Here is a 12,667-nt window from a genome sequence, read left to right as displayed (position 1 = left end):
CAGTTTGGAGCCTCAGTTTCCAAAACCGTGAAGTGGGAAAACAGTGGTAGGGATGGGGGTTTTGCAAGATGATCTTGTGAAGACCCTTGCCGGTGGGGGCACTCCAGACCCCAAGGACAAGATGATGGGGGGAGGGGCGGGCCCATGAGCTCACAAAGGCCATGTGTGGAGGGACCAATCACATTGGGGTGTGCTGGGGAGGCGTGGCTGGGGTTCTCACAAAGTGGCAGGTGGGCCCTTGGGCAGACTTTTGTTCCTCTCAGAGTGCCTGCCCTTGCTGCCACCTCCCTGACTGTGACAAGACCCTGGCAGGTGACAGAAAAGGGCAGTGTTGCTGATGTGTGTGCCACCTCCAGCGTTAGAGGCACACCCTGCGTCCCATGTGAGACTCTTCACTTCCCTGAGCCTCTGTTTCCCCTGCAGAGTGGGACTAATCACAGCTACACCTCACTGTGGCCATCACAAGGCATGTAAATAAGAAGTCAGGTAGAGTAGCTGGCCTGTCGTACGTGCACAGGAAATAGGAACCATTGCACTAATTATTTTTATTTATAGCATTGCCACTCTCCTCATTAGGAACATCAGAGGCTACAGGAAGTTAAGGAGAAGCTCCGGTCACAAGCACAGGCCTGCGGCCACAGTGACAGAGTGAGCCCAATGCAGGCCCTGGGAGTCGCAGGCCCTGGACACGGGCAGCACGCAAACGCTGTGGCAGGGTCCTCCGCCTCCACACTGGCCTCCACCCACCAGACGCCAAAAGCACCCCCCTCAGTGTAACAACCGTAAATGTCTCCAGACCATGCCAGACGTCTCCTGCAGGACCAAATTGCCCGTTAAGAACCACTATTTTATGTGGATTAATTCATGTGATTGCCACAAGTGTCTATTAGTAGTAGTACCCCATTTTACAGATGAGAAAGAAAACAGAAGTACACAGGAATTAACTTGTCCAACATGACCTGGCTCGTAAGTGGTAGAACTGGACTTTGATCCCAGGAGCCTGGCTTCATAGCCCATGTTCTCAACCACTTTGCAATAAGCTCTTTCTGTAACTTCTTTTTCTTAGTTGTGACTTTTCCTTCTCTTTTTTTCTCCCCATTGGCCAGATGCAACATGTGGTTGGGGCAGGAATACCACCGGCCTGGACTCAGCCTCAGCTCTGCTTTTTACTAGTTGCTCTCTTTTGAAGATTCCCTCTGCCTCCTAATTAGCAATGGACAGTGATGTATCAGAGCAAGATGGATGGAGATAAACCCCCATGGGGCCTCCGGGTGCTCAGTGTCAGGGAAATGCCAGACTTTCCTTGGCCAAGTGAAAAACCCAGGGGCTGGGAAGAAGCCGGGGTGAAGACAAAGTAGGGACAGAGGCCACTAGTAGATCCTCAGACGTGGTCATCGTGGGAGGAATGGCTGTATGGTGTGTGATATGACCCTGGGGGCACCTACAGACACACACACACACACACACACGACCCATCCAATTGTAAGTTACACTGAGTTAATAAAATACCTGGGTAATGTGACTAGGAAAAAGCAACCATGGCTTAGGGATCTTCACCCTGACCTGGCCCCTCCCTCTGTGCCTTTAGATCATCCACCTGTTCTAAATCTTGATTTCCTTCTCTGTGAAATGGGGATGGTAATATCTTCCAGGAAGCAGGAAAGCAAGCAAGCAGGATTGTGTTGAGGGTGTGAAAAAGGCAGGACTGGGTGGGAGGGGAGGCTAAGTGTTTAATAAGTTTTGGATGGATGGATGAATGGATGGATGCATGGTGAATGGATGATGGATGGATGGACGGATGGATGGTAGATGGATGATGGATGGATGGGGATAATGAACAGATAGTTGTGTATATGAATGTGTGAGAGCATGAATAAATCAGTGAGCCATTAGGCAAATGGGTGGAAAACCAAATGACAGAAGGAATAAATAAATGTTTGAATGAGTAAACGAGTACCTAAGTAAATGAACTTGTGGTTTAGGAGTTGAGAACAGAAAACCTCATTTGTTCTCACTTTGCTTAGGTGTAGGGAACCCCTAGAAAGAATGCAAGGAGGAGGAGAGAGCATCCTGAGTCTTGAGTAAACTGCACTTTCAAGTTCCCCTCAGCTTCCTGGAGAACTGTGTGTATTCAGAATAGGGTGAAGTGCACCCACACTCTGGGCAACATCCCTCAGCCCCAGTTGGGCCTGGTCCCAGCCCTGGAGTATGGGTCAGGCGTGTTAGGCCACAATGCAGTGACTCAGATCCTGGCCCGGCCAGCACCTCCCCGGGGAGCCTAGGACCTAGCCCACCCACTCACTGCTGTTGAGAAGCATTCCACGGCCCTCAGACCCAGAGTTTCCCAGGGTTGTGTGCTCTGTGCTCAGCATTTCTTCCCTGCTTCCCTCACCCACCCACCCACCCACATATCTCCTGCTCCCCTCCATACAGGCGTCCTAGCCAGTGTGATGGATGGAGCCACATAGGCCTGCAGTTGATCCTCAGCTCTGCCCCGTAAGCTGTTTGACTTCGGACAAGGGTCTTAACTTCTCTGAGTCACAGCTTCCTCATCATTTAAATGAAAGTCTTGGGGCGCCTGGGTGGCTGTCGGTTTGGCGTCTGACATCAGCTCAGGTCATGATCTCACTGTTCGTGAGTTCGAGTCCCACATTGGGCTCTGTGTTGATAGCTCAGAGCCTGGAGCCTGCTTCAGATTCTGTGCGTCTCTCTCTGCCCCTCTCCTGCTCATGCTCTCTCTCAGAAATATTTTTAAAAATTTAAATGAAAGTCTTGCCTGTCTCAAGGGGTGATTGTGAAGATTCATGGGACAATACGCATCAAGGACCCAAAATGTACCTGGCAGATGATGTACACCAAGCACCTTACTTCCAGGCGCTCAACTTTTTTCTTTTGGCAGCAATTTCAGGATTGTTTACCAAGTGTCAGCTGAGCATTGCGCTCAGAGCTTTACACGTAAGACCAGATTCAATCTTCACAGAAGGGATTATTGTGTCCCCTTAAAAATATACACGGAGGTCCTAACCCCCAGGATCTCAGAATATGACCATTTTTGGAAAGAGGGTCTCAATAGAGGTAATCAAGTTAAAATGCAGTCATTAGGGTGAGCCCTCACCAACGAACTAGTGTCCTTATAAAAAGCAGAAATGTGGACACAGAGACAGACACACAGAGAGGGACGATGATGTGAGGACACAGAGGGAGAAAGGCCACGTGGAGATGGAGGCAGAGACTGGAGGAAGGCGGCCCCAAGCCAGGGGACATCTGGAGCTGCCAGTCGCTGGAAGGGGCAGGGAAGGATCCTTCCCACAGGTTCAAGGGGAGCATGTCCCGCCAGCACCTTCAGGACGCCTCGCCTCCAGACTGTGAAACAACAGGTTTCTGTTGTTTGAAGCCACCCAATTTGTGACACGCTGTTGTGGCAGCCCCAGGAAACTACTACAGAGAGGACTGGCTTCGGAGATGGATGAGGGAGGGGCCTGCACTCAAGATTCCGGAGTTTGTTTAGAGGTGGAAAATAAGGGCATGGCTGTGAGACCTGTCATGACCAGGGGGTCTGAAGAGAGAGACGCGTCCACTTGCTGTTCTGAGTTTACTTGTGCTTCTTACAAACATCAACAGCACAACATTAAGCTGCATCGCCCACAGGAAGAGCCTGGGATATCACAGTGGATCTTGAGAAATACATCTAAGAGTCAGAAAAATGGGCCACTTCCAGGCTGTGTGACTTTGGGAATGTGGCTTAACCTCTCTGACCCTCAGATTCCTTATCTGAAAATGGAATTATGACCCACAGGGTTGTTGTGAGGACCAAAGAGGACAACTCACGGGAAGCACTCAGCCCGGGGGCAGGCACACAGCAGCAGGCACTCAGCTGTGGCTGAGCAATGATGTCTCCTGGGTGCCCTATTTTTAGAGGATCACAGGTGTGTTTACCCCAGACACACACACACACACACACACACACACAATCTGCCTTCTCGAACAAAATACTAAAAAGGGGGCCTCATTCCATACCTCCAGAGGCCCGAGGGTCTCAGCCTCCCACCCGGAGCGGGGAGGGGATCTTCCCACAGCCCCCACCAGCTACCATCAAGAGCTGCTTACCTGCCAGGGGCCCCAAGGAGCTGTCTCCCCTGCCTTCTGCTCCAGGTGCCCCCAGGACTGTGACCAGATGTCCTTGCTGCAGTACTGGGCACTGTTCACTGTCCCTCAATGCCTGCACGGCCCCCAGGAGGATCTTCTGGTTCCTCTGGAGTGGCGGGGGGCGGGACGGTGGGGCTTGATGGCTTGCCTGGTTTCTCTGGGTCAGCACAGAAGCTGAACCCCGGCACCCCCTGCGGCACAGGGGGCAGAGGCGACTAAGCAGGGCGCGGGTCTCCACGGAGCAGCAGTTGGAGAAAATGCCAGACAGAGCCTGAGAAAAGCTTCAGCCATAGGGGATGTTTGTTACCAAATGTGTTTATTCAAGGTCAGGAAAGCTCCCAGGAAAACATGGGTTGCCAAAACCTCATCAGCGAGAAGAAAGCACGTGTGGAGGAAGAGGAATGGGAAGGAGGTGGGGAGAGGGTGAGAGGTTGAGGGAGAATATATGAGAGAGAGAGAATGTGTGTGACTGGCCCTACATGTACAGTAGGGTCAAGGCCTTGGGGAAACAGGCACTTTAACGTACACCCTCGGGGTTACCATATGGTGGGGGGCAACTCAGCAAAAGCAGCAAAATATGACTGCATAGATCTTAAGTTCAATAATTTCTCCCCCTGGAATTTGTCCTCCAGATAGAAGCACACTTTAAGAGTTCAAGAGTGTTTACTGAAGTCTTGTTGGTAAGAACAGAAACCTTGTCCAGCAAATTTGGTGGGGCTCAGCTCCCAAAGGGCAGCTCTCTACACCACACAAGGAACTGAGACTTTAGCCCTAGGACAATAGGGAACCATAGAGGGCTTTAAGCAGGGGGGAAGGGCTTCTTCCAATTTGTACTTTGGGTGGATCCTTCTGACAGGGCAGAAAAAGCAGAACTGGGGAGACCAAACTCTAGACGAGCTAATAATTCAGGCTCCTTTCTCTCTCCTCTGGGTAGTTTAAGAGTCTTGTTGTGACTGGTGGGATGTGCGGGGGCAGAGGAGGGGACACCTGGAGGGCCTGTCCCTGTCCACCACCCACTCTGCTGCCCCTGGGCAGCCAGTGAGGGTGTGAGGTCAGGGGATTTCTTCAAATGACAGAACACCGTGCCTCCCCACCATCTCCCCCACACTCCAACCTGGAGAAGAACTGGCACACTGAATCCACCAGGCCCTGGGGTCAGAGCCTAGGCTCAAACCCCAACTCCACCAGCGTGACTGTGAGCAAATTACTTGGCTATTCTTGCCTCATTTTCCCCATCTGCCTCCTAAAATTGTGGTCAGAGTTAATGAACTGTTATGAACACCTGGAAAAAGCACAGTACACAGTAAGTGCTTATGAAATGTGAGCTATTTTTATCATAACTAGGCATATGGTAAACATCCTGTAGATATTTATAAAATGAGTATTTGTTATTAAAATCAGCCTAAAGGCTAATTAAGGAGTGAGTTTGAAATTGGAGAAAGGAAGTTGAGAGCAAGATTCCCCCAGTCCTTTGACCAGATGAGAGAGTCAGGGAGTCCCAAAGGTGATCAAGGGCAGTTTAAGTCAGAGCCAGGGGTTAGGCCCAGGCCCCACAGCTTGGTAAATGAATGGATGTGTCCAGGCCCCGCAGCTTTGTTAGGGTCTCCTGAGCACAGGAGCCTCCCTGTTTCTTTAATACGGACCTACACCTTCTGGCCCAGCCCTGTCCTAGGACCGCCTCTGAATTCAGTTGGCCAACTCCTCCCTTTGTGCCTGCTTATACCATCTTCACAGACTGGGGCTCCTCCCCCGGGGACGCTGGGAGGCCGGCTGTAGTGGGCGAAGAGTTGGGTCCTTTGGAGGCTTTTGTGTGTCCACAGGCGGAGGAGATGAGTCGGGATCCCAGGGAAGCACCTCCCTTGCCAGTCGTCTTCCCTTCCCGGTGGGTCTCTCCCATCCACCTTGGCCACTGACCACCCTGCTGACTCCAGGACAACCAGGCTGGAAAAACACGGAAGGTTGAGTCTAGGGAGGACAATGGAGTGAAAGAGTGAGAGAGGAACAGATACACAATGAGGTGGGCTCTATATAAATGGGACAGGATTCTTGAGCAGAGTCCAAAAAAATCTCCTTTTCTTACCCCACTAATTATACACAAAGAGGCCAGGCTACATTATCTGTGGCCCAATAAAAAATGAACATGTGAAGCCTCTCATTCAAAAATTAAGAATTTTAAGACAAGTAACAGCAGAACATTAAACCAAGCATGAGGCTCTTCTGCTCATGGGACTTCATGGAACTACACAGGTTATCACCCATGAAGCTGGCCCTTAACACAAAACTGTTGAGCACATGCACAACATGAAAAGGCTCAGCGCAGGGCTTCTCCTCCTCTTGGCTATTAAGTGTCCCCTCACAGCAAAACATAAGCCTCGAGGGCTCCCAGTAAAAGCATAAATCCGAGTCATTTCCCTCTGAATCTGGGGAGATACAAGACAAGGCCTCTTGGGTGGTTACATCCTGTCTCCTATCCCTGACCCAAAAGGAGCCCCCTGCCAGGCCTGGGCATCACTGAGACAAACGGGCCAAGGCAGAATCATGACATATGGGACAGCCTGGAGATCTCAGGAAGACTTCAGAACCTTGAAGGTGACCAGGGACCAAAAAAGTTGTCCTATGACTCAGAAGGTGACTGTATTACCTAATAAGGAAGGGCCTAGAGGACAGCAAATGACCTACCTGTATTGGGTGTGGTCCAAGAGCAGCCACTGAGAAGACACAAACTCAACCACTGACCCATCCATCCATTTGTCCACCAGTCTGTTTATTAACAAATATCTGAGTGTATACATAGATTTCCACTGCAGCACTGTTTTGTGGTGAAGCATGCACAAGCAATAAAACACCATGGAAACTGTGTGTGTGTGTGTGTGTGTGTGTGTGTGTGTCCATCATGAGAGATCTGGTTGACTGAAGTGTAGCACACTTGTACCACATAAAGAGCTGGCCCATCTATCCAATAGCAAGTCGAAGGTGTTAAGACAATTGCATGAGATCTGTAGCCTGCAACTTGCAGGTCTATGATACATGATGAGCAAGTTTCAGAGAAATGTATACAGTAGGAGCTCCTCCCATTTCTTATTTAAACAAGTAACAATCCTGCCCTGTCCCCAATTTTCTGGAAAACCTACATGCATTATTAAATAAGTGCATGAGTTTGTGAACATGTCTTATCTTGAGAAGGCGAGGTCAAAGAGAAAGGAGAGGAGATGGGGGATATTCTTTCTCTTACTGTACTTGTAAGATGCTTCACTGTTTGCAGAAAAGTAAAGGAGGCTGGAGAGGGCCCTCAGCTTGCAGACTAACAGCAGGAGACAGAAAAGGCATTCTCAATTTCCTCATCTGTAAAACGGGCCTATTACAGCCTCTTCTATGATAAGGTTAACTGAAGTAGATGCGTGTGTAAATCAGGTGTTCAACAAAGTTGGCAGTTATGATTTAAAAATCCGTGTGACGGTTTGAAGGAACTGTTCTTCACTGCAGAGTGATTGTTTTACAAGCACATGCTATGGGCTATGTTTGCCTTGCATTTTTCTCATTTAATCCCATGAAGAACTTCCTGAAGGCGATGACTAGTATTATTTGTATTTTACAGATGAGGAAGGCTCGGAAAGGTAAAATGTCTAGGCTCATAGCCAGGAAGTGGTAGTGCTGGATTCATGTCAGCCTCCAGGCACTGGCCCCCCACAGTACCATCCGGAGTACTTGTTGGAGGTGAGGGAATTCAAAGGTGGCTTTGAACTTCATGCCTGACTCCAAGGACCACCACGAGGTTGGGCAGGGCCCTTGAAAGGCACGTTTCAGCCTTACATCCATCTCATTGGAGGTTCCTCTTCTTCCTTCTGCAAATTCCTTTCCAGTCACAAAGGAAATGTCCTCCACAGAGCATCTCCCACTTGAAGGGCACCATGAGGCCTCATCCTCTCAATGTCATGGTCCAGGATTAGTGTTGTCCCCACTGGCCAGCTTCTCCAGGGCTCAGCCGCTCACAACTTTTCTTGCCTCAATGGCAATCCTGCCAGGCAATTCCCTTCTCCCCACTTTGCTCCCCTACTTGAGGAGGCATGTCCTCATGGGCCACATGACATTGCCTGCTCAAGCCATCTGCCTTCTGGGCCCTGGCCCTGCCCTGCTGAGCCAGGCTGGATGGGGGTGGGGCGGGGAGGGGCTAGTCCTGTCTGCTTTTCACACTGGATTCCAGGCCAAATGGATTCCAATAAAAAGATCCACAGCAGAATAGAAAAGCACAGGCCAGCGTATCCCGAGAACCAGCTCCTTCAGTTCCTGGCAGGCCCAGACCCTGGCACAAGGACAGAACCGACGCAGTGACACTAAGAGTTCCAAGAAGATTGGGAGCCTGAGGGAAGACCGCTCACCTCACATTCTGTCATTGCAAATTACCAAAGGCCTTATTGCAAAGGGCCATGTGAGATGTCAGAGGAAGTCTGAGGACAGGGCAGGCTGTGGCTGGTGTTAGAGCAGGGCCTTCAGGGAGAATGACTTGCCGGAGATTAGTGCCTTAGACCTTAGGTAAGGTGTCTCCTTGTTTCCAGAGGAGCCATCCAAAGCCATGCCTCTATGTCCTCCTACCTTGACAAAAAGCAAACACAGACTGGATTGTTTCTCAGCCTGTGAGCATCTACTATGCGCCACGTGTGTACATGTACTGGATGCCCTACCCTCGACACGCATCTCTCCACAGCCGCAAATGGAAGGGACTCTTACTATCTCCGTTCTGTCAATGAGAAACCCAAGGCCCAGAGAGGACTTGCCCGAAGTCACAGAGCTGGTAGGCGGCAGAGCCAGGATGTGATTGCAGATAAGTGGCACTCGTAAGTACTTCGTAGGTGTGTGACCTGGGCACCTTGCTTCTCTGCCCAAGCCTGTTTCCTCAACTGTATGATAAGAATTACTTCACAGGGTTACTCTGAGGATTAAATGAAATTATGCACATCAGTGTTTAACACAAGCCTTTGCACAGTGTAGAAAACACATTGGCAATCATTTATTATTAACTCTTAAGGGGCAAGGCCAAAATCTGAGCCCACATTTCTTAGACTCCGGAGAGACAGCATTTACAGCCACACAGACAACTGCTCAGACTCCCACCAGCCACCACCGATGCCTGAGTTTTGTCCCTCAGGGAGGGCTGCAGCCCACCCTAGGGATAGGAGTACATATTTAAACATTTTCTAGACGTTCTCGCCAGGAACTCCCAATAATTACGCCACTACCAGCACCCCACATCTGAGAGCATTAGGAGGGTTTGGGGGTGGAATGCGTACCTTGTTTCAACGCTGTCTGGCCTCGGCTGGCAGCATGTCAGCACCCACACCACCCAGTTGGCCAAAGGTCACGGAGCTGAGGAGGAGGTGGGGGAGGTCACAAGTTTGCTAGGAAGAGGCTCCAGTGCCCAGGGAGATAGGATACCTGAGGAGCAGAGGGTCACCCCTGACACTGGCCCCCAACTTACTCATGGCCAGCTTCACCCTGCCTCCTGCTCCTCTTGGTGGCATGCTGAGCTCAGGGCATTGCCAGCCTCCAGTGAGCTTGCGTCCTAGAGAACCCAGACCCTCCCTGAGGTACGGTCTGGGCAGAAAGCAGTGTGAGTGGTCTCCAGGCATCTGATAAAGGCCCAGGGCTGCCGTAACCCATTGTGTAAGTTGTTTACTGCACAAAAGCACCCAGCTCAGAGAGTGGGAGGGGCTGAAATCTCCCCCCACCTTGTGCCCTGGGTATATTCACAGGAGAGGGCCTCTTTTACTACTTCATCTGCCCAGAGGGGCCATCTATTTTGGATTTGTACCAAGATCTTCTGTGCAATCAGTGGCCCCGAGGGGACACAGTCCTTTCCCCCACAGGTGACTGCTTGTCCCTGTCCCCTGTCTCCACACTTGCTTTAGGACTCCCTGCCAGGCTCCAGGATTAGGGCCCCGCCAGCAGCTCACCTAGGCTAAGTAAGAAGCGTAGCCAGACGATCAGCAAGACCAACAGCAAGCCCACGGGCAGGCAGAGCCAGAGCACCAGGAAAGAAAACGCGGGGTCGTCCACCAGCAGCCCCAGCGGGTACTCCATGGTGCCTGTGTGGCAAAGCCGGGCCTGCTGGGCTGGCAGGGCTGCCCTGGGGACCTGGTGGGCCGGGCCACATTCTGCTCTCAGCCCAATTGTGACTGAGTGAGTGACGTAACAAGGAAGTCACAGTGTCCTTCAGACAAAGGGAGAGCTGTTCTGGACTAGTGCTTTGGGACTGGGGGGTGGCGATCAGAGGCAGTGGAGACAGTTTGGCAAAGAACAGGCTGGCACGGGTTTGAATCCCTGCTAAGACACTAGGGGTTCAGAGGACACCTCCTTGGGTCCTCCTGTAAGACAGAAATAATTCTTACCTCACTGAGCTGCTAGAAGTGGGAATAAATGATGGGATGAGCATCGCCCTCAGGGGGTATGCATGTATTTTGAGGTCACAGACTCCCTCAGGAGCCAGCCGGATCCCAGGTCCTGTCTTTCTGGCGACAGGGGCCCACATCGGCACCTGGCGGCAAAGGCGGGGGCTGCGGCAGACTGGATGGAGTACAGTGCATCTAAAGCAGGCACTGTCACCGCTGCAGGCAGTGAATGCTGGGTGGGAAAGGCAGGTCCAGTATCGCCACATCTCCTTTTCCAAAAGAGCCCCCCAAATCTGCATTTTTCTGTGAAGTCTCCCAATTTAAAAATGTTGCATCAAGCATTTAAAACACCATTGGCTAAACAAACGTCTGCTGGGCCAGCCTGCATCACTGGGCTGCCATTTAAAAACTGTCTAACGCAGGATAGGTCCTCAGTGAATGACTATTTCATCTGGAAGCTTCTGCACCAATCCTTGTTTTCAGTGAGGAGCTTCTAGGGCGTCAGCCTTGCTCCTTTGTGTCCCAAATGGAGAGAAGACTCAAAAGCCATTCTTCTCTCTTCCCACCTCCTCTGTCACTCACTCATTCATGACATAGTTCATATACCGCCATGTGCAAGGCCCTGTGGCAGAAGGAGGCTCTGGACCTTCAGGGCCCCAAATCCCTGCACCGGAGGGAGACTCCGGCCAGATGGGGAGCCTGACATGGATGAGAAGTTCACAGGCGAATGGCTGCTGCCTGTGGAGGGGAGGGAGGCACAAGGACTGTCCTGTCCACGAGGGTCCTGGACGAGCCGCCCCAGTCACTACAATGGTGCCTGGGGGAGACACCAATCCCTGCTCTCCCGCTGCGCCGAGTCGGAAACTCCAGGTGAGGCCCAGGACGCGAGTGTTCAGGAGCAACCAGTCTGATGCAGCCCGGATTCTGGCATCCCCGCAACTCATGGAGCATGGGCTGGAGAGCCAGGCAGACCCAGTTCCAGGCTGGGAGAGCAGATGCGAGATGTGGGTGGTAGACCTGGGGGAGATATGGGGCGGAAGGACGCCCGTAAGAGGAAGACACCAGTTCCGGGAGAAAGGCAAGTGGCGCCAGCCACAGAAAAACAGGGAATGGGTGGCAATGCAGGCAGGGCAGGGGAGGGGAGAGCTAGAGCTTGGAAGCCAGTGGTTTAGAGAGTTTTAGCCCAGTGTTGGGATGACTGGAGTCCCTAGAGGGGGAGGCCTGGGCAGATGGCATTAGAATGTGTGTCTAAGAAAGACAGTACCTTGGCAGGCTGTGCCACTCAAGAGTCCAGAGGGCAAGACCAGGAGTGGTCTGGGCCGAGGTTGGGGTGTGGGGGTGGGGGGAATCTCTTGGCACTGGGTCCTGAAGGGCTGGGGTCAGAAAGGGCTGAGCGGCCCTGGTGGGAAAGGCTGGAATACACAGCCCAAAATAGGACCACTGTGAAATCAGCCCAAGGACACACTTCCTTGACCACCAAGGACCGGCCAGAGTCCTGCCGGCAGAGTAAGGATGGACACACAACTGCAGGGGAGGCGGGCTCCCAGCCCTGGCTTCCAGGAGCAGTTCGGAGGGTCGCACATTGATGCCCATCACGTCAGTGCCAGGCTGGAAGGCGGCTCTTGGTGGAGGCCTGCACCCACACCGTTCTCGTCACTGGCTCCTCGAGTGGTACAACCACCCCACATGGATCTAGGCAGGAAGGTGCTCAGCGGGCTGCATGGAACCCCTATAACCAACCCTACTCGCAGGGACTGTGGGTGGCGGGAGGGTAACCCCCTCTGTGTCTCTTCCCTTTCCTGGCAGCTAGCCCTGGCAGAGCCCAGATTTTCAGCAGCCAGAGAGCAGGGCCAGCACTCCCGTGTTCCTAAGACACAGCCAGCCAGGCCCTCGGTAAACACCAGCCCCGGGATGGGGAGCTTCTGTTGGTAGTGCTTCCATTGCACAAGCCCTGTGATAACTCTGTTCCGTGACAGAGAGTAACAACCCCTATCAAGGTGATCGATTCATAGTGTATAAAAATAATAAATTACGCGACGCCCGGGTGGCTCAGTCAGTTGAGCGTCCGACTTCGACTCAGGTCATGATCTCACGGTTCGTGGGTTCAAGCCACGTGTCGGGCTCTGCTGACAGCTAGC

The 12,667-nt window shown here is 52.1% G+C and overlaps 1 protein-coding gene and 1 long non-coding RNA gene across 4 annotated transcripts; one reads left to right on the top strand and one right to left on the bottom strand.

The window, feature by feature from the left end:
* Positions 1–220: 220 nt before the first annotated feature.
* LOC115275150 lies at positions 221–1,536 on the top strand. The gene is made up of 2 exons (XR_003901409.1): positions 221–382; positions 1,107–1,536. It is a non-coding gene; the product is annotated as an uncharacterized LOC115275150 (long non-coding RNA).
* A 4,582-nt stretch (positions 1,537–6,118) lies between these two features.
* On the bottom strand, positions 6,119–10,498 carry ADIG (adipogenin). 3 transcript variants are annotated; one of them, XR_003901407.1, is made up of 3 exons: positions 10,095–10,498; positions 9,432–9,507; positions 8,923–9,073 (listed from the first exon to the last, which is right to left on the bottom strand). XR_003901407.1 is itself a non-coding variant. In XM_029918774.1 (2 exons), the coding sequence occupies exons 1-2, from the start codon at positions 10,219–10,221 to the stop codon at positions 6,319–6,321; spliced, it is 375 nt and encodes a 124-aa protein (XP_029774634.1). In that variant the 5' UTR covers positions 10,222–10,498; the 3' UTR covers positions 6,119–6,318. The 3 variants fall into 3 exon arrangements, 1 of the variants encoding a protein (XP_029774634.1); XR_003901408.1 differs by lacking the exon at positions 10,095–10,498 and adding an exon at positions 9,620–9,731; XM_029918774.1 differs by lacking the exons at positions 8,923–9,073; positions 9,432–9,507 and adding an exon at positions 6,119–6,566.
* Positions 10,499–12,667: the final 2,169 nt, after the last annotated feature.

This window comes from Suricata suricatta, chromosome 12 (assembly GCF_006229205.1).
Source record: "Suricata suricatta isolate VVHF042 chromosome 12, meerkat_22Aug2017_6uvM2_HiC, whole genome shotgun sequence".
Lineage (NCBI taxonomy): Eukaryota > Metazoa > Chordata > Mammalia > Carnivora > Herpestidae > Suricata > Suricata suricatta.
Note: the sequence above shows the minus strand (reverse complement) of the source record. Positions and strands in the feature narration are given on the sequence as shown.